Source organism: Grampus griseus (genome assembly GCF_964374135.1).
Source record: "Grampus griseus genome assembly, chromosome: 2".
In the NCBI taxonomy this organism is placed as follows: Eukaryota; Metazoa; Chordata; class Mammalia; order Artiodactyla; family Delphinidae; genus Grampus; species Grampus griseus.
In genome coordinates this window covers 42,707,962-42,730,058 of record NC_139018.1, presented here as the reverse complement: position 1 = coordinate 42,730,058, position 22,097 = coordinate 42,707,962, and the positions used below count along the sequence as shown (strand labels likewise).

Here is a 22,097-nt window from a genome sequence, read left to right as displayed (position 1 = left end):
GTCCCACTTGCCGTGGAGCAACTAAGCCCGTGCACCACAACTACTGAGTCTGCGCTCTAGAACCTGCAAGTCACAACTACTGAAGCCTGAGCACCTAGAGCCCGTGCTCTGCAACAAGAGAAGCCACCACAATGAGAAGCCGGTCCACCGCAACGAAGAGTAGCCCCTGCTCACCCCAACTGGAGAAAGCCCGCATACAGCAACGAAGACCCAACACAGCCAAAAATAAAAAAATAAAAATAAAATAAATTAATTTAAAAAAATCCATTGCAGGGTGGGGAAAACTGGGTTGGAAGTATAAATGAAATGAGAATAGCCATAAGTTAGTTATTTTTGTAGTTGAATAAAGGTATATAGAGGTCATTATACTATTCTTTCTACTTTTGTGTATGTTTGAAACTTTACATTATAAAGAGTTTTTAAAAAGTCAAGTAAATCTAAGCCACTATAATTTTTTTTGAATGTCATGAAAACTACAATAATAAAAACTAAACGTGTCACATTTTGCATAATCTCATAAGAAGACATTACAATTTTAGTCCATTACATTTAATGTAATTACTGATAAAGTAAGATTTATGTCTGTCATGTTGTTATATGTTTTTTTATATCTTAGGTGTTTTTTTATTCCACTATTCCTCCATAATGTCTTTTTTTTTATTAAATAGATATATTCTAGTATAAGATTTTCATTCCCTTGTTGCTTCTTTTACTATATTTTTTGAGTTATTTTCTCAGTGGTTGCCCTAGGAATTACAATTAACATCTTAATTTAAAATGATCTAGTTAGGATTAATACCAATTTAATTTCTATAGGATTCAAAAACTTTGCTCTGATATAGATTGATTCCCTCCCCCTTTCTTTCTGCTATTATTGTCATACAAATTATGTCTTCTTGCATTATAAGTTTGTCTATACAGCTTGATAATTATTGCTTTATGCAGTTGTCTTTTAAATCCGATAGAAGAAAAGAGTTATAAACAAAAATAATTTAATACTGTCTTTTATATTTACCTATGTAGTTAACTTTTACCAGTACTCTTTGTTTCTTCACATGGATTTGAGTTAGTTTGTGGTGTCCTTTTATTTCACTTTGAGGGACTCTTTTTAGTATTTACTGTAGAGTAGGTCTGCTGGTGATGAATTCTCTCAGTTTTGTTTATCTAGGAATGTCTTAATTTCTACCTTTGAAGGGTAGTTTTGCCAGGTGTAGAATTTTTGGTTGACACTCTTTTTCTTTTAGTGCTGTGAATATGTCATCTCACTGCCTTCTAGACCTCATGATTTCTGATGAGAAGTAAGCTGTTAATCTTCCTGAGGAAACTGTATATAATTAGTTATTTTTCTCTTGCTGCTTTCAGGATTCTCCCTGTGTCTTAGGCTTTTGACAATTTGACTATGATGTAGCTAAGTGTGGCTCTCTTTGAGTTTATCCTCCTTAGATTTTGTTGATCTTCTTGGATGAGTGGATTAATACTCATTAAATTGGGGAAGTTTTTGGCCGTTATTTCTTTACACAGTTAAATAGTGCACATGACCTTTTTTTTCTCTCCAAGGGCTATGTTGTATGCTTGATGATGTTCCACAGGTCTCTGAGACTTTTAATTTTTTTCATTCTTTTTTTCTTCTGTTCCTCAAACTGGATAATTTCAATTAATCTATCTTTAAATTTGCTGATTCTTTCTTTTGCCAATTTGAATATGCTGTTTAGCCCGTCTAGTGAATGTTACATTTCAGTTATTGTATTTTTCAACTCTCAGAATTTCTATTTTTTTAAAAATAGTTTTTATCTTTATTGATATTCTTTGGTGAGACTTCATTCTTTTAGGTTTCTTTTTGGCCGTGTCGTGCAGCTTGCAGGATCTTAGTTCCCTGAGCAGGGGTTGAACCCAGGCCCTCGGCAGTGAAAGCACGGAGTCCTAACCAGTGGACCACCAGGGAGTTCCTGAGACTTCATTCTTATACTTTCTTTTAATTGTAGTAGCTCATTTATGTTCTTTTTCTAGTAAGTCCAATATTTGGGCTTCCTCAAGGACAGTTTCTACTGACTATGCTTTTTCCTGTGTCTGAGTTATACTTTCCCGTTTCTTTGTGTCTCACAACATTTTTGTTGAAAATTAGACATTTTAATGTGCCAGTTCTGGAAATCAGATTCTTCCAACAACTGCCGCCCCCAACCAGCGTTTGTTGGTATTGCTGATTGTTGTTGTTCATGTTGTTGCTGTTAAGTGATTTTCCTGGACTAATTCTGTAATTTTAATTCTTTATCATGTGTAGCAAGTCTCTATTTGGTTAGCTAAGTCTGCTAATGATTGGAAGGAGATTTCCTTATCTGCTTTGAATGAATAAGTCTCCCTGTCTTTGCAAGGGTGTGTGTGTGTGTGTGTGTGTGTGTGTTTGTGTGTGTGTGTGTGTGTGTGTGTGTGTGTGTGTATCTACATGTTGGGGCATACCTTCAGTGCTCCAGCAGTTTATAAGTCTGTCTTAACCTTAACTTCCTACTCGCACAGAGCCCACGATCAGTCAGATGTGAAAGATTAGGCCCTTTTTAGGTCATTCTTTTGCATGCACATAGCCCTGTACGTGCACATGACCTTCTAGATCCCCAGTAATGTGTTGGAGCTTTTCAGAACTCCACCATGGACATCTCATTCCCCAAATTTTTGGTTTATTGTTTACCCTCTTGTTTGCCTCAACTGGCATGACCTCCTCAGGCAGCTAAGATGTTGAACAATTGGCACTGTTTTCGAAGAATGACCTGGGGATGGGATTTCTCACTGAGATAAGTCTGAGTCAGGTCTAAGGAGAAACCCTGAGAATGGACTTTTTGAGGGGCTCCAAACTCGTTCTGACTTTTTAGTGGTTGTGAGGCTGTTGGTTTTCTTTTTTTAAAAAATGTTCTATTTATTTATTTATTTTGGCTGTGCTGGGTCTTAGTTGTGGCACGTGGGATCTTTCTTGCGGCCTTTTTAGTTACTGTATGCAGGCTTCTTAGTTGCAGCATGCAGACTTCTTAGCTGTGGCATACATGTGGGATTGAACCCGGGCCCCCTGCATTGGGAACATGGAGTCTTACCCACTGGACCACCAGGGAATTCCCGAGTCTGTTGATGTTCAAAGCTACCACAGAGTTGGGGAAAGGGCTCTGGGAATAGGGCAAGTTAAAAATGCCATAGAGCTTGCTGTTCTTGTCAGCCATTTTCTTACTTAAATATTCCTTGGGTTGTTGCAAGCTTTTGTTTAATTTCCAGCATTCTGCAAAAGCTGATTTGACCATTTTTGCTAGTGTTCTCTTTACTCTTAACAGGAGTAGATTTTTAGAGATTCTTACTCCACCATTCCAGAAGTGCTTTTGCACGTTAGCTTTTTCCTGCTCTTTTTCTACTATTCCTAAACCAGTCTGGCCAGAGTAATCTTGTTTCTTGTAATTTTTGGTGTTTCATATGTTTAATCACATAACTGATTAATTCTGTTGTACAATTTTAATAAGACTCATTTAGAATTCATATAACTAAGAATGTATCAAAGATTTATATAATCAACTATTTACTGAACTTATGACAATTTAGAAAACTTTAATTTTAAATCTTTTACAGCATTGACCCTCTATCCACTCAGAAATTTCCTTCCTATGAAGAACTAGGAACAGCTAAAGTGACTGTGCAGAAGTCTGATGATATTCTTCATGATCTTGGCCAAAAGAGGAATGAAACAAATGGCATACTCCAGGTAAGGTGGGAACAAGATACTAAAATTAATGATTAGTAAAGGTAAAAATTACAAAGAAATAAAGTTATCAAGACAGAAAGCAAGAGGAATGATGAAGACAAAGCATGGAAAGACATGTCAGCCCAGCCTGTTCCCCTTACAAAACTTTTCCAAAAGCCCTCATCAAGTGATTTCTACTTACTGCTCCTTGGCTAAGACTGAGCCACATGGCAACCTGTAGCTCTCCAGCTTCTGTTGGAGAGGAAGGAAGGCGGAAGGGAACTGTGAATGGCCCTCGTTTATCCAGTTCACATTGTCTGCTCTGCCTACCTAGAGCCAACTTGCTCTTATTTTGTTTTAGCTTTCTTCACCAGATAGAGCTTTTGTTGGCCACCGAACTGCTGTGGGCTTCCCAGCCCCATTTCACTGAACATTCACATTAGTGCTTCTAAATGGAAAGAAACTTTAGTTGCCAAGTATTCTTTTATAGCTCTTCAATTTGACAAATTGATTCCTTAGACTATATTGGCATAGTATATGTCCCAAACTATAGTAATAGCTCTTACTTGGATTAAAATATTAATATGAGTTTTACATATTAACATTCTTGCCTTTTTATCCTTTAAGCCAAAAGAATCTCACATTGTGTCAGGGGTTGCTGATCTTCCACAGAATTCCATTAAGCTTCAAATAACCAATACGAGATCCATATTGAAAGATGCTGAGAAGATTTTGAGAGGAGTACAAAACAATAAAAAAGTACTTGAAGAAAACCTGGAAGCTATTATTCGTGCAAAGGATGGAGCTGCCATGTATTCATTTATCAATGCTCTATCTACCAACAGGTAGGACAGGATGTTGGCATCCCAAGGTTTTTTATGAAACTGCCAGTTTACAGGCTCTCGTAATTTTTTTTCTAAGTGCTTCATTTTGTTTTAGTGTGTTTTAATGTTTAGAAAATGTTCTTCATTGCCTTTGACATGTGGACTTATTATAAAGTTGGAATTTGGGTATGTACATGTTGCTATTATTTTTCACAGATGTTAATTTTCCCTGTTTTTTTCTCTCCTTGGTACATTTCTTCTGGGATCTACGTGTGCTTTTCAAACATTCGATGAAACTAATAACATTGGTTTTTCATTTTCAGATGAAGGATATTGGGCTACACAATAGATTCAAAACTAGGTAAGAGATCTATTCTTAGGACCTTTAATGTTAATTTAAGAAAATTCTTTTTTCTGTTTTGTAGAGAGGTGTCAGAGAAGATTCGGATCAGAAAGGCAGTAGATAACTGGATTAAAACTATTTCTGCAGAAATTCAAGTAGGTATTGGAAAAAAAAGAATTAATTGAATTCTTAGGAGATAACATTTATTACAATTTACAAGTATCATACATATTCTCAAAATATTCCTTTTAAGTCCACTGATAATTCTTAATTTCACTCTCTCACCCTTTATACTTACTTAGTAATAAGTTTCATTTTACTTAACATGTGCTTTGTCTCATAAATTATATTATGGCTGTTAACTGGAAAATTGTGGATAATAACTAAAATATGAGTGATTTGAAAGAAAATTTAGCAAAAGCATTTAGAAAAGAAGGAAGTATACTTACAAAAAAAGGATCCTTTAAAAAAAAGACAGCAGATTTAGAAGCATTGGCTTACCAAAGTAAAAATATCAAAGTTACTTAAAAGGAAAATACTCCACAAGATTTTTAAGGTTACTAAGTTTAGAGAAGTCAGTTCCAGCTGGAAAAACTGCCACTTTCTCACCTCCACAAAGCTCATGGTGTATCTTCAGACATTAGCATTGCAAAAATCCACGACAGTTGTTTTTATCAAGGGGTCAGTAATTTAAAGGAAATTCTTAAAATTCTATGTATTTGAAGAAGCAAAACTAGACAGGGTAACTCATTTTTACCTTGGGATGCAAAGTGTTTTTTCCTGACTGTAAGATGTGTGTATCTACGTACTCACAGTGGTAGAAGATGAAGTGTTAGTTTTTTTGGTTTGGGGGATTTATTTTTGTTTCTTTCTTGTTTTTTGTTTTTGGGGGGTTTTTTGGCCTCACTGTGTAGCTTGTGGGATTGAACCTGGGCCCTCAGCAGTGAAAGCACAGAGTCTGAACCACTGGACCGCCAGGGGATTCCCTAATATACACTTTTAAACACTGTTGTTTTAAGAATATATATCTTTAATGTGGTTATAAAGAATTTATATTAACTGCTATGTAATGCGCCAGAAAAAAAGTGAGCTAAGCGTCAGAAGACTTGGAGTTCATATCTGGTTCTGCAGACGACTAGCAATATATGTCACTCTATAACTGGATTTCATGCAAAATATGCTTGTTTAAACCTACAAGTAACTTTAATTTATAAATAAATCTCAGCGTTTTATTACAAAATTGTTTACTTTTTGGAAACTTATTTTTTAATTTAATTTTTGGAACAGTTACTACATTCATGTGGTTTAAACATCAAGAAGTGTAAAAAGCTTTATAATGAAAAGTTGCCCTCTTATCCCTGAACATCATCTACTATTTCTCATTCCCTCTGCTCCATAAAACACCAGTCTTTTAAATTTTTCGTTTATTCTAAAAAGAATTTTTATTCATATGTAAACCAATATCATTTACTTATAAAGCCTTTAAAACTGCTAAATTATATTTCTATAGCAGCAGAAAATGAATTCTAGTACTTTTGATGTGAAAGCATTACTACTTGGATAGATTTTAAGTAATTTTAATTTTGGTTATGTTAAGGATGAACTGGCAAGAAAAGATTATGAACAAAAGAGATTTGATCAGAAGAACCAAAGGACCAAGAGAGTTCAGAACATGAGTAAAGATATTAAAACCAACACACAAGACAAAATGGTAAACAACTCTGTAATTCCAAGAAAACATTCTCAAAAACAAAAAGAGGAGCAAATTAGAAATCCACCTACAAGGAGCATGCCTGCTTCAAGCTTACAGAAAGAGAGAAAAGAGGTAAGATCCTAATCTGGTTTTGTGATGTAAATGTTGCATTATAATTGATCATTTTTTAAAGACATAAATAATGAAATGACTGTGAAGATGTTTTAAAAATATGAATGACTATACAAATGTAAAACCATCTTTAAACTATTGATATTTAGAGTTTTGGATATCCATAATGTAGAAATCACTGCACAAAGTACACAGTTCCTTCCTTCTGACATCTCACACTTATAATCACAGTATTTCAGTTACAGCAGGTATATCTAGAGATCATCTAGTCCAAAAATTAGATCCTCTAGTTCATGGTATTCAAAATTGTATTTCATCTTTGTATGTTGTATATGTGTGTGTGTGTGTGTGTATCAATTTTAGTTTGTTTATTTTTCAGTTTAACAAATGTCTGTTTAGTGCCTAGTGATTGGGAGGCATGGTACTAGATCCTAGAGGGAATTTTTTGGCTGTTCTAACTAAGCTGTAACCTTGTTAATGCCAAACATGGATTGTTGGGCAGATTCATAAAGCATCTGATTAATTCAGTACTAAGTACTTAATAGATGCTCAATAAATTCTACCTTTCTGTGGCATTTAGATTATGATTGAAGGTGAGATCAGGAATGTAGGAAATTATTTAAAGACTTGATTTATGTTATTTTACTGTACTTGACAGTTATTACTTTCATATGTAAAATGTATTTAAGCTTACTTTTTGGTGCTGATAATATGCTTAGTAGTGTAAGAACCTTCATGTTTTTTGGGTGGATGATTTTTGTATTTAATTTTTATGCTTTGGAAAACTTTACAACTGTAGTTTGAGAACTATCTCAAGACTTTAAGAGCCATTCAACATAGAGGACTTTCCTGACCTGATCATTCTTAATATAGTACTTAAGCTGGCAAAAGGAGTTTTTAGAAAAATGAGATAAGTGTTTGATGACTATTTTGCTGGTGAGTTGAATAACTTTGTGTACTTAGGGGTTTTTGAAAGCAACCACAGTGGTACAAGACAAGGATTATATGTTACAAATCTATGGAAAACCAGTTTATCAGGGTCATCGCAGCACTCTTAAAAAAGGACCATATCTGAGATTTAATTCTCCATCTCCTAAGTCCAGACCACAGAGACCAAAAGTAATAGAACAAGTTAAAGGTAAGGAACCTCAGTTTTTGGTGATAAAACTCATTTTTTGTGGTATTGATTTAATATGTAAAGTTTAATTTTTGCTTTTTCTTACTTATAAATACTGTTCAAATTATGTAATGCTTAGGGATGGAAACATTTCCTTTTAGGAAAGTAGGGAAAAATAGACCAGATTCAAGATAGGATCAGTGGGGAAAAAATAGGATTAGATGGTATCTTCAGATAAAGCATGATAAAATTTATGAGATGATGACTTTTAAGCAATTTAAATTATAATCTAGGGAACGTAGACATTTCCTTGCAAAGCTTACTCCATCACATTCTTTTTTTTTTTTTTTTTTCTTTCTTTCTTTTTGCGGTACGTGGGCCTCTCACTGCTGTGGCCTCTCCTGTTGCGGGGCACAGGCTCCGGATGCCAGGCCCAGCGGCCATGGCTCATGGGCCCAGCCGTTCTGCGGCATGTGGGATCCTCCCGGACAGGGGCACGAACCCGCGTCCCCTGCATTGGCAGGCAGACTCTCAACCACTGTGCCACCAGGGAAGCCCCATCACATTCTTTATGAACAGAAAGATAAGCCATATGCTGTACATTATCATAAAAGTGCTTATGGGCACTTTTGCAGTTTGGTTTGTCCTCAAAGAGCCTTAGTTAGCAAAGGGGAAAATTTTTTGTTACTTTTGTACACAACTAAAAATATCTTTATTTATCACTATATGTTTTGACTCACACCTACCATTTCACTAGTATATTTAAATATAACTCTTAGTTAAATATTGAGTCCGTTGACTTTGGTTACATTTTGAAGTTTCTCAACTTGTGCTTTAGCAGTCTGTAAGGCACTTTGACAACATGCCGTCACTCATGGATCCCAACTCATTTTCCTTTCTGATCCTTTCTGGAAGTTGGAGCTGTGGCAGTTGCTTTATTTTTCCTTCCTTTCCTTTCCAAAAGTTAGTTGATCATATAGGGTGTCAGTTTATCTAGAAATCCTATAGATTTTATTTTACTAGGCTTGTGGATGATATTTACCTTAATGTTTCCTTGTTTCTTAGACCTTGCTATTGACTTATATTTGGGGTTTGGTAAGCCTTTGCAAAAAAATAAGTTAAGGTTTTAAAATACTTTTAAATCCAAAAATCACTTTATGAAGTAACCCTTTTAATGGTAGAAGTGATTGAGAACCTATGGACCCAGGCTCCTCCTTGGGCCTTGGTGCCTGTTATTCCCTCTGCCTGGAGGGCTTTTCCCTCAGACCCTTGCATGGCTCACTCAGTTCTTTCAGTCTCTGCTCGTAGCTGTTAGCTCCTCAGAGAGGTCTATGTTGACCATCCTATCCAAAATGTTATCATCTAACCCTCTCTATTCCCTTGCTCTGCCTGTTGTTCCTCATAGCACTTTTCACCATCTGACATTATACTTTTATTTGTTTATCAATTTTTTTCCTTACTAGAGTGTAAGCTACATGAATACAGTTGGTTTATTCAGTACTTGTAGTCCCTGTGTCTGGAATGATGCCAAACACATTTTAAATGCTGAAAAAATATATTTTAAATAAACATTCAAGGGGCTTCCCTGGTGGTGCAGTGGTTAAGAATCCACCTGCCAGTGCAGGGGACATGGGTTCAAACCCTTGTCCGGGAAGATCCCACGTGCCGCGGAGCAACTAAGCAACTAAGCCCGTGTACATCTGACTTTGATATTGTTTCTAAAAAATCTTTAAATACATTTTTTAAATCTTTAAAAGCATTAAAAGTGCTTATTATCATGTTACTATTAGACACTATCTACATTCACTTCCCCCTCTGCCTTTAAGTTTCTGAGCGTTAGCAGTGAGAGAAGTCACTGCTAGGCACCTTTCAGATTCTATATAGCACCTACAGTACAAACATGGAAGCAGAGGTATCAGTACCACCGCAGAGGTCCCCTCCACTGAAGAACCATTTGTTTGTAGCAAGTAAATTAAATGGCAGTCTTCTCTGAGGTGGTTGCCTGGAAGCCCAGAATTCAAACTAATCTATTGTATTATAGTAAGAAATAAGCAACAGCATCCCTTTCAGACTAAACAAAACTGGGTGGAAACAGAAAAAGAAAAAGAAAACCTACCTTAGGTCTAGCTAGGGTTCAATTAAAAAGTTTTTTACAAATACCTTTTATGTGTCCATTATTATTATACTAGGTATTGTGAAGGCCACAAAGAGTAAGACATTGTCTTAATCCTCTTAAACTGGAGGACTTCCCTGGTGGCACAGTGGTTAAGAATCCGCCTGCCAACGCAGGGGGACATGAGTTCGATCCCTAGTCCAGGAAGATCCCACATACCATGGAGCAACTAAGCCCATGCACCACAACTACTGAGCCCGTGTGCTGCAACTACTGAAGCCCGTGCACCTAGAGCCCATGCTCCACAACAAGAGAAGCCACTGCAATGAGAAGCCCATGCACCACGACGAAGAGTAGCCTCCGCTCACCACAACTAGAGAAAGCCCACACGCAGCAACAAAGACCCAATGCAGCCAAAAATAAATAAATAAATTTATCAAAAATAAATAAATATTCAAGAAAAATATTCCTTCAATTGAATGAATGAATACTTGAGAACATGATGAAAAAAATATATAGATGTGGTACTAAAATTTTTCTTCCTCGGATCATAAAACTATATTTAAAAGTCTAGATTTATAAAACTACTCTTATATTAAAAGTAAAAATGTAGAAATGTCAGGTATTTATTTATCAATAGAGGAGATTTTAGTTTCTTTTCCTTTACACTTTTAGTTTTCTTCACTTTTCTCAGGTTCCACAGAAATTTATGTTCTCCAGAGAGACAGATAATCAGAAAAACTTCTAATTATTTAAGAATTCAGGATTTAATATCTATATAGGTTTACTAAATAGTGATTAAAAATGTATAATGTTATTAACTTCTGCAAGGTTTTAATAAGTATAGAATTTGATTATCTGTACATAATTTCAAAGGATAAAGCCTGGTTATACAGAATAATGAGAGGATGAAAAAATTTTCAATTCCAAAAATGATCATTAACTTTCTTATACTCATAGGAAAAAATGTAACAAGTTAAATAATACGTTCTGAATATTCTTTTGAATCTTTATTCAACATTTTATTCTAGTTATTGTATCTTTTCTATCATAGTAGCTGCACAAGTTGTTACATCTATTCAGAGGTTGAAAAACCATGACCTGCAGGTCAGCTGCCTGTTTTTATAAATAAAGCTCTATTGGAACATAGCTATACTCATTCATTTAAGTATTGTCTATGAGTGCTTTCATGCTACAACAGCAGAGTTGAGATGTTGCCACTGAGACCACACGGCCAATGAGGCTAAAATATTTACTATCTGACCAATTAAGAAAAAGTTTGCCAACCCCTGGTTTACTTATATTTTGGGGCCCTGTAACATTATTATATAGAATGAGATCTTTCTGTGAAGAAGGGTTGCTATATTTGTAGATGACTGCATAGTAGATGTTCAAACAATATTTTAAAATATCTGCCATTGGTCATTATTATAGGCACTAAAGTGAAGTCAATAAGAACACAAACTGACTTTTATGCAACAAAACCTACAAAGACAGATTCTAAACTGCAACATACCATAACTACACTGTCTCCTGGTGAGCAGCAGTATTTGTTCAGCCCAAGCCGGGAAATGCCTACTTTTTCAGGTACACTGGAAGGTCATCTAATTCCTATGGCAGTTCTTTTAGGTAAGACGCAACAAAATATATGGGGTAAATTTTAGAATTCTAATCAGCAATAGCAGAAATTACAAAGTGATACTGACATAGCAGTCACCTACCTTTTCCTTTATGTGTTGTTTGTATTTGTGAGTAGGACCTCAGAATGTGTCTTACTTGTGTAGTAGCAGTCTCTGAAATGATGCTGTATTTTCACTTACAGGAAACATTCTTTTGGTATTTTATAATATATTTCTGTAGATGAAATGAAATTAAAATAATGTTTAGACATGTCATAGATATTCATAATAATTAAAGAACTTGAGGATTTTGATTGGTTTAATATCATCATATCTTAGGAGAAAGTACTTTGAATTACCTTCTATATACTTTTGCACTAGGCCGTGATAAGTAAAAATTATGTAGTTGTGTGTTCTAAGCTAATAGTTTGTTATTAACTTATTTGAGGCCTCTCAGATCCATCATTGTAAAAGTTGAGCAAATAATTTTTGTTCTCACACTAGCTCTTCAAATTTTGATAGCTATTTTTTTCTTTAAATATCACTGCGATTCTTAATTTTGGTGAATTATTTAAATGTGAATATTTTTCAACATAAGAGAATTTTTTATTTTTGATATTACGTGTTAATGGCATGTCAACTTGGTAGCTGTCTGTTCAAACATGTCTTCTACTAAAATAATAGCTGATACTTATAAAGTCCTTACTGTGTGCCAGGGACAGATCTAAGCACTTTATATATATTAACTTATTTAATCCACTGTATAAAATGCATGGTAATGTACCAATTTTATAAATGAAGAAACTGAGGCACAGAAGAGTTCAGTAATTTGTCAAAGGCCACATAGCTAGAGTGGAGCCAAGAGTCAAACCCAGGCAGTGTGACTTTAGAGTCTGTGTTTTTAATGAATGCACTGCACTGTCCCTCTTTACTTTGAAATTTAGGAAACAAGTGGAACTTTTGAAGTGAAAGGTAACAAAATTTTGACAGCTATGATAGTTAGCAGATAGTTGGCCTACGTGCTCTTTATTGGTAGTCAAACACTAGTATTTTGTTGTCGGTTTTATTTCTGTCTGTTGCTGCCCTATGAAGATTTGAGAATAAAAATAATACAACACAATGCAATACACTTTAGTTTTGGCTTTGCCACTTACTGTCATAACCTTTGGCAAATTAAGTTATGTCTCTAAACCTCTGCTCCCTCAAATGTAAAATGTGGATAATATTAATACTCCATAGGCTTATTTAAATTAGATAGTGTATGTGAACTGTTTAGTACATATGAGCACCTAATGTTAGTCGCTGCTAAAAGGATGACATGGTGAGTATGATGGCAGTGGTGATGATAGAGGAAAAGGTGATTGCAGATAGTGCTTTCCTTTCCTATGAGAATTTAGGCATAAAGATCTAGGTTTTATATTAGAATTTCTCTTTACTTCTGAAATGGTTGACTTCTTTTCCCCCCAAATTTTTTAGGACAAACCCAAAGTAATAGTGATTCCATGCCACCTGCTGGAGTAATTGTAAACAAGCCACACCCTGTAACAGTGACTACTTCTATTCCACCATCATCTCGAAAAACAGAAACTGGAGTAAAGAAACCTAACATAGCAGTTGTAGGAATGAAGTCAGAAAAAAGGGATCCTCCTCAGCTTACTGTGCAGGTATTCAGTGTGCATGACCAGAAAAATTTAAGGAAAAAAATATTTGGCTTAACTTTAGTACTTAAAATCTATTATATCGCTTCATGAAAACTGTGCTTTCATGATGGGTCTTTCCTTCTTTAAAACTATGATATTAATGTGATATTGCTATCCTTGTTCTGCATGATTTAAGCTATCTTTTCTAAGCTGATAACTCATATCCAGTTGACTTGATGATATTCCAAAGGGAACAATTCAATAGTATATAATAATTAATTTTAAAAAGGCTTAATGTGTTTGTCTTATATAATTAATACTTTAATTTTATACAAACATATATAAGAGGACTTGAATGAATGGAGAGAGAACTTATAATGTGAAGCTTAAATATTCAATATGACAATTCTTCCTAAGTTAATGTACAATTTAAGTGAAATTGTATTAAAAACAATAAAAGCCATATTTTTTTAAAACTTGAACTTTAGGATCATTTTGACATTTGAAAGAACAAAGGTTTAGAAAAGTTAAAGTGTTTTGATACTGGTCCTATTTCAGAAATAGCCTTGGTTATTTAAAAAGACTGTAATATGTGATAGATAGTTCATTCAGGGGGAAATAAGATTATTTTAAATGAAATAATGTATGTTATAATTAGTTAGCAGTGTGGAAGGTAGATCGGTTTTAGACTCTAAACTTTTACTGTGTATCAAGTGAGTTCCAAATAGGCAATAGGCTAAAGTATAACTACAAGATATAAAAACATAGAAGAATTAGAAGATAATTGCATGTAGTCCTCATCAAAAATGAAGTTAAGTCTGGATATAGAGGAAAAATCTTAGTTACGATAGAAAATAGATTTGAATCTATAAAATCTAAAACTTATATATGTAAAAGATTCCTAAATGAAAAGGAAAAACAACATACAGTGAGAACATATGAAAGGAATATGACAGAAAGTTTTAATTTTTAAATATAAAAACCTCCATAAATTAATAAGAAAACATAAGAGCAAATCCAGAAATATTCAAAGAACATGTATAAGACTCTACAGAAGAAGTTATAAGCAATCAAATTGAGTAATTTAAATCTTGCTAGTTACCAAGGTAATGCAAATTAAAATAACAATAATATACCTCCATTTAAAAACTGTTCTGGCTGAAACACTTCTATTATCTAGTTTGGGTGAAGGTTGGATAAAACAATTAATTATGTTTTTGATGATGGAAATAGAGCTCTTCATTGCATTTGGGCAGTAATTACCAAGTATCTTAAATATTTATGCTTTTTGGCTCAAGAAGTTAGCCTAATATCTGGCTATCTAGCATAATGAAATAATTCAAAGTTCAGGGGAAAAACCCCTATGTATATATGACGTTTTTTGGAGTGATATATATCTATCTATTTAATAGTGAATATCCTAAATGTTTACCAACAGGAAATGATTAAATAAGGCATGTATTTTCTTGAAATACTATACAGTCATTTAAAATACTATTATGAAGTCTATATGGAAGTATAGTAAGGTGTTTATGACCTAATTACAATGGAAAATCAGGAATGAAACTGTTTTAGATTTTAGCTATGCATAAGTGGTTAGTAAAAACATAAAGGGAATAGTAAAAATGATGTTGTCTTAAGATAATAGGATTCTTTGTGTTTCCCTTTTATTTTCCAAATTTTGTAAAACACGCTTTCATAATTTAAATTTGTTATCCATTGACTTTGCAATAAAAAGTTAAATATGTTATTGATACATAGATTCACAAATATTTGAGTCAAAATGATGAACTGAAAACTGGATGTTGTATTCTGTTTTAGGTATTACCCAATGTAGATATTGACAGCATTTCAAATGGTAGTGCTGATGTTGGTCTATCTCCGTCTTGTCCCAAAGAAGCATCTCCTCCTCCTCCTCTGAAAACCTGGATACAGGTATGTTCAGAAATGTATTCTATATCTTTGAGCAGTGTCTTACTATGGATTTTTAACTAATGTTATTCCATGCAAAGTCTTCCATTATAATCTATTTTAATAATTTTCGTTTTAAGGAAAAGATTCAAAACAAATGTGAAATTGCTTTTTTTTTTAATTAATCAATTAATTTATTTTTGGTTGCGTGGGTCTTTGTTGCTGCGCGTGGGCTTTCTCTAGTTCCATCGAGTGGGGGCTACTCTTCATTGCGGTGCGTAGGCTTCTCATTGCAGTGGCTTCTCTTGTTGCAGAGTGCGGGCTCTAGGCTTCAATAGTTGTGGCACGTGGGCTCAGTAGTTGTGGTGCACGGGCTCAGTTGCTACACAGCATGTGGGATCTTCCCTGACCAGGGATCGAACTGTTGTCCCCTGCACTGGCAGGCAGATTCTTAACCACTGCTCCACCAGGGAAGTCCCTGAAGTTGCTTATGAACTTGAAAAAGAAAGTTTGTTTAATATCCTTACATTTATAAATGTTCTGAAAATGATAATCCTTAGTGTAACTACTTGGTAACTTAAGTTGTAAGACTCATATGTGAAGAAAGAATTTCTGTCTCTTTGGAGAAGAATCTTGATTTAAATGGGAATTAAATTATAGTTTTCCTGAATGTGAATTTTATAGTGACAATTGGAGTTTATGTTTTGGGATGTTACTTTGTCGTCATACTGTTGACACGATGCAAAAATATGCATTTCTTTCTAATATTTCTTTGCTGCTTGTGATTGAATGACAAAATTATGACTTTACTACACAGCAAAATAGCACTGTAACATTTCCCCAGGTTTCCTCTATTGTAAGCAAACTTGTTCATTGAGGATACAGTTTTAAGGAGAGGAAGAACATCACTTTTTCACAATCAGAAATAGTAAAATAGAACTGGCCCTGAATGGCTCTTGTGCCTAATTTTATTTTTCATCAATAATTTTTTTAACCAGAAGTTTATTAAAACATATATGATTACAAATAATTTTTTGGACTGTTCATCATTCTGCTCTCAGGAATTGTCTATTGTGGTTTTTGGTGACTAGGTTATATATAGTGAGGCCTAGAGGCTAAATTTGTAAAATAATTATTTTGTTTGTCTTTCTAAATTATTTGATTCTGTATCTGTCTTTTTGTGAGTTTGTATATGTGTAAACTCATATATCTATACATACAAACACATTTCTTTACCTTAATTCTAGGAGAGAAATCACAATTATATCAACTTGATCAGTTGACTTAAGTTGCATTGTTGGTGGAGTCCTTGATAGAAAAACTGATACCTAGTTTTTTATAGCTATTGAAATGATAACTTGGAGACTAGCTTGGATTTCATTTACTAGTTAAATCAAGTCTGAGCAGGATATCAAAATAAAAAATAGGGGCATGTAATTATAAGCTTATGCTATGGTATTATGATAAATTAGGTATAAATTAAAAAGACATTAAACACAACCAAAACTTTCTGAAAATGCTTTCTTAGACTCCAGAATTTATGAAGGCAGATGAAGAAGAGGTGAAGTTTCCAGGAACTAACTTCGATGAAGTAATCGATATCATACAGGTAACAAAGCTTATTAGCAATCATGTGAATTTATTTTTCTACTAGCATTTTTTTACGTGATTTGATTATCTTTTCTTTTTAAAGACTTTATTATTTTTAGAGCAGTTTAGGTTCACAGCAAAATTGAGAGGAATGTACAGAAATTTTCTATATGTTCCCTACCCCCACACATGCATGGTCTCCCCCATTATCAACATACCCCAACAATTTTGACTTGTTAAAAACTGACACTTCATAATCACTCAAAGTCCATGGATGACCTTAGGGTTCACTCTTTTTTTTTTTTGGCGGTACACAGGCCTCTCAGTGCTGTGGCCTCTCCCATTGCGGAGCACAGGCTCCGGATGCACAGGCTCAGTGGCCATGGCTCATGGGCCCAGCTGCTCCGTGGCATGTGGGATCTTCCCGGACTGGGGCATGAACCCGTGTCCCCTGCATCGGCAGGTGGACTCTCAACCACTGCGCCACCAGGGAAGCCCGGGTTCACTCTTTATGTTGTACATTCTATGGATTTGGAAAAATGTGTTCATCATTATGCTATTATACACAGTATTTTCTCTGCCCTAAAATTCTCTGTGTTCTGACTATTCATCTGTCCCCCCTACCCACCCCAGTCCCTGGCAACCACTGATCTTCTTACTGTCTTCATAGTTTTGTCTTTTCCAGAATGCAGTCTACTTGGAGTCATACAGTATGCAGCTTTCTCAGATTGACTTCTTTCACTTAGTAAAATGCACTTAAGTTTCTTCCATATCTTTTCATGGCTTGATAGCTCATTTCTTTTTAGCACTGAATAATATTCCATTGTCTGGATGGACCACAGTTTATTTATCCATTCACCTGCTAAACCACATTTTGGTTGTTTACAAGTTTTGGTAATTATGAATAAAGCTGCTATAAAAATCTGAGGGAATTCCCTGGTGGTCCAGTGGTTAGGATACCGTGCTTTCACTGTCAGGAGCCCGGGTTCAGTCCCTGGTCAGAGAAGTAAGATCCCGCAAGCCACGCTGTGCAGCCAAAAAACCCCAAACAAACGAATACAAAACAAAACCAAACATCTGATTTTTTCTGTGGACATAAGTTTTTAACTCCTTTGAGTAAATATCAAGGAGCACAATTGCTGACTTATATGGTAAAAGTATTTTCAGATTTGTAAGCAACCGCTGAACTGTCTTCCAAAGTTGCTGTACCATTTTGCATTCTCACCAGCAATGAATGATAGTTCCTGCTGTTTCATATCCTTGCCAGCATTTGGTGTTGTCAGCATTCCAGATTTTGGCCATTCTAATAGGTGTGTAATGGTATCTTATTGTTGTTTTAATCTACATTTCTCTACCTCAACATAATAAAGGCCATATATAAGCCCACAGCAAGCATCATTCTCAACAGTGAAAAACTGAAAGCATTTCCTCTAAGATCAGGAACAAGACAAAGATACCCACTCTCTCCAGTTTTATTCAACATAGTTTTGGAAGTCCTAGCCATGGCAGTCAGAGAAGAAAAAGAAGTAAAAGGAGCCAAATTGGAAAAGAAGTAAAACTGTTTGTAGATGACATGATACTATCCATAAAAATCCTAAAGATGCTACCAGAAAACTACTAGAGGGACTTCCCTGGTGACACAGTGGTTGAGAATCCGCTTGCCAATGCAGGGGACACGGGTTTGAGCCCTGGTTCGGGAAGATCCCACATGCCATGGAGCAACGAAGCCCATGCGCCACAACTACCGAGTCTGCACTCTAGAGCCCACGAGCCACAACTACTGAGCCCATGTGACACAACTACTGAAGCCTGTGCGCCTAGAGCCTGTGCTCTGCAACAAGAGAAGCCACCACAATGAGAAGCCCACACGCTGCAACGAAGAGTAGCCTCCACTTGCCGCAACTAGAGAAAGCCTGCATGCAGCAACAAAGACCCAATGCAGCCAAAAATAAATAATAAATAAACTAATTAATTAAAAAAAAGAAAACTACTAGAGCTCATCAATGAATTTGATAAAGTTGAAGGGTACAAAATTAATACACAGAAATCTCTTGCATTCCTATACACTAACAACAAAAGATCAGAAAGAGAAATTAAGGAAATAATCTCATTTACCAGTGCATCAGAAAGAATGAAATACCTAGGAATAAACCTACTTAGGCGGCAAAAGGCCTGTACTCAGAAAGCTATAAGATGCTGATGAAAGAAATCAAAGACGAGACAGACAGATGGAGAGATATACCATGTTCTTGAATTGGGAGAATCAATATTGTTAAAATGACTATACTACCCAAAGTAATCTACAGATTCAGTGCAATCCCTATCAAATTACCAATAGCATTTTTCACAGAATTAGAACAAAAAATTTTACAGTTTGTATGGAAACACAAAAGACCCTGAATAGCAAAGCAACCTTGAGAAAGAAAAACGGAGCTGGAGGAATCAGGCTACCTGACTTCAGACTATACTATAAAGCTATAGTCATCAAAACAGTGTTGTACTGGCACAAAAACAGAAATATAGCTCAATGGAACAGGATAGAAAGTCCAGAGATAAACCCACACAGTTGTGGTTACCTAATCTGTGACAAAGGAGTCAAGAACATAGAGTGGAGAAAAGACAGTCTCTTCAATAAGTGGTGCTGTGAAAACTGGACAGCTACATGTAAAAGAATGAAATTAAAACACTCCCTAACACCATACACAAAAATAAACTCAAAATGGGTCAAAGACCTAAATGTAAGACCAGGGACTATAAAAATCTTAGAGGAAAACACAGAATGCTCTCTGACATAAATCACAGCAAGATCGTTTTTGATCCCCCTCCTAGAGTAATGAAAATAAAAACAAAAATAAACAAATGGGACCTAATGAAACTTAAAAGCTTTTGCACAGCGAAGGAAACCATAAACAAAATGAAAAGACAACCCACAGAGTGGGAGAAAGTATTTGCAAATGAAGTGACTGACAAGGGATTAATCTCCAAAATGTACATATAATTCATGCAGCTCAATATCAAAAAAACAAACAATCAAAAAATCGGTGGAAGATCTAAATAGATACTTCTCCAAAGAAGACATACAGATGGCCAACAGGCAGACGAAAAGATGCTCAATGTCACTAATTATTAGAGAAATGCAAATCAAAACTACAATGAGGTATCACCTCACACTGGTCAGAATGGCCATCATCAAAAAATCTACAAACAATAAATGCTGGAGAGGTTGTGGAGAAAAGGGAGCCCTCCTACAGTGTTGGTGGGAATGTAAATTGGTACAGCTACTATGAAGAACATTATGGAGTTTCCTTAAAAAGCTGAAAATAGAGCTACCATATGATCCAGTAATCTCACTCCTGGGCATATATCCGGAGAAAACCACAATTCAAAAAGATACATGTACCCCCGTGTTCACTGCAGCACTATTTACAATAGCCAGGACACGGAAGTAACCTAAATGTCCATCAATGGAGGAATGGATAAAGAAGATGTAGTACATATATACAATGGAATATTGGTCATAAAAAAGAACAAAATAATGCCATTTGCAGCAACACAGGTGGACCTAGAGATTCTCATACTGAGTGAAATCAGACAAAAACAAATATCGTATGATATTGCTTATATGCGGAATCTAAAAAAATGATACAAATGAACCTATTTACAAAACAGAAATAGAGTCACAGATGTAGAAAAGAAACTTATGGTTACCAAGGGGGAAAAGAGGAGGGAGGGATAAATGGGGAGATTGGGATTAACATATACACACTCTATATATAAAATAGGTAAGTAATAAGAACCAACTGTGTAGCACAGGGAACTCTACTCAATACTCTGTAATGACCTGTATGGAAATAGAATCTAAAAAAGAGTGGATATATGTATATGTATAACTGATTCACTTAGCTGTACAGCAGAAACTAGCACAACATGGGAAATCAACTATACTCGAATAAAAATTAATCAAAAAATTCACATTTTGCTGATATATGATGTGGAGCATCTTTTCAAATGCTTGTTTGCCATCGTTATATCACCTTTGGTGAGGTGTCCATTAAGGTCTTTGGCCCATTTTGAAAATTGGGTTGTTTTCTTATTATTGAGTTTTAAGAGGGTTTTTTGGTATATTTTGGATAACAGTTTTTATCAGAATGTGTCTTTTGCAAATATTTTCTCCCAGTCTGTAGCTTATCTTCTAATTCTCTTGACATTTGTTTTCACAGAGCAAAAGTTTTTAATTTGAATGAAGTCCAGCTTATCAATTAGTTCTTTCATGGGTTGTCCCTTTGGTCTTAAATTTAAAAAGTCATTGCCATACCCACAGTCATCTATGTTTTCTCCTATGTTATCTCTAGGAGTTTTATAGTTTAGCATTTTACATTTAGGTCTGTAAATCATTTTTTTTTTTTTTTTTTTTTTTTTTGCCATACGTGGGCCTCTCACTGTTGTGGCCTCTCCCGTTGTGGAGCACAGGCTCCGGACGCACAGGCTCAATGGCCATGGCTCACGGGCCCAGCTGCTCCGCGGCATGTGGGATCTTCCTGGACCGGGGCACAAACCCGTGTCCCCTGCATCGGCAGGCGGACTCGCAACCACTGCGCCACCAGGGAAGCCCTGTAATCCATTTTGAGTTAATTTTTGTGAAGGGTGTAATCTCTGTGTCTAAGTTTTTTTTTTTTTGCCTGTGAATGTCCATTTGTTCCAGCACCATTTGTTGAAAAGATTATCTTTGCTCCATTGTATTGCCTTTGCTCCTTTGCCAAAGATCAGTTGACTATATTTATGTGGATCTATTTCTGGGTTCTTTGTTATGTTCCATTGATTTATTTGTCTGTTCTTTCACCAGTACCTCACTGTCTTGATTATTGTTAAGTCTTCAAGTTGGATAGTGTCAGTCCTCCAACTTTGTACTTCTCCTTCAATATCATATTAGCTATTCTAGGTCTTTTGCCTCTCCATATATCTTTTAGAGTAAGTTTGTTGATATCTCCACAATAACTTGTTGAGATTTTTATTGGAATTACATTGACTGTATAGATCAATTTGGGAAGAACTGACATATTAACGTTATTGAGTCTTCCTCTCCATGAACGTGGAATATCTCTCCACTTATCTAGTTCTTGATTTCATTCATTAGAATTACGTAGTTGTCCTCATATAGATCTTGTACGTGTTTTGTTAGATTTATACCTAAGTATTTCATTTGGGGGGGGTGCTAATGTAAATGGCATTGTGTTTTTAATTTCAAATTCTGCTTGTTCATTGTTGGCATATAGGAAAGTGATGGACTTTTGTATGTGAACCTTGTATCCTACAAACTTGCCATAATTGCTAATTAATTCCAGGAGTCTTTTTGTTGATTTTTTCAGCTTTTCTACATAGACGATCATGTCATGTGCAAAGATAGAC

General features: G+C 35.3%; 1 protein-coding gene across 1 annotated transcript in view; it reads left to right on the top strand.

Moving 5' to 3' along the window:
• Window positions 1-22,097, top strand: part of KIAA0586 — a 106,282-nt gene that overhangs the window by 16,607 nt on the left and 67,578 nt on the right. The window contains exons 10-18 of the mRNA XM_082648073.1: window positions 3,598-3,730; window positions 4,337-4,554; window positions 4,959-5,031; window positions 6,474-6,701; window positions 7,665-7,839; window positions 11,366-11,560; window positions 13,027-13,214; window positions 15,012-15,125; window positions 16,630-16,710. Coding sequence (XP_082504199.1) covers window positions 3,598-3,730; window positions 4,337-4,554; window positions 4,959-5,031; window positions 6,474-6,701; window positions 7,665-7,839; window positions 11,366-11,560; window positions 13,027-13,214; window positions 15,012-15,125; window positions 16,630-16,710 — 1,405 coding nt within the window. The remainder of the gene's footprint in view (window positions 1-3,597; window positions 3,731-4,336; window positions 4,555-4,958; window positions 5,032-6,473; window positions 6,702-7,664; window positions 7,840-11,365; window positions 11,561-13,026; window positions 13,215-15,011; window positions 15,126-16,629; window positions 16,711-22,097) is intronic.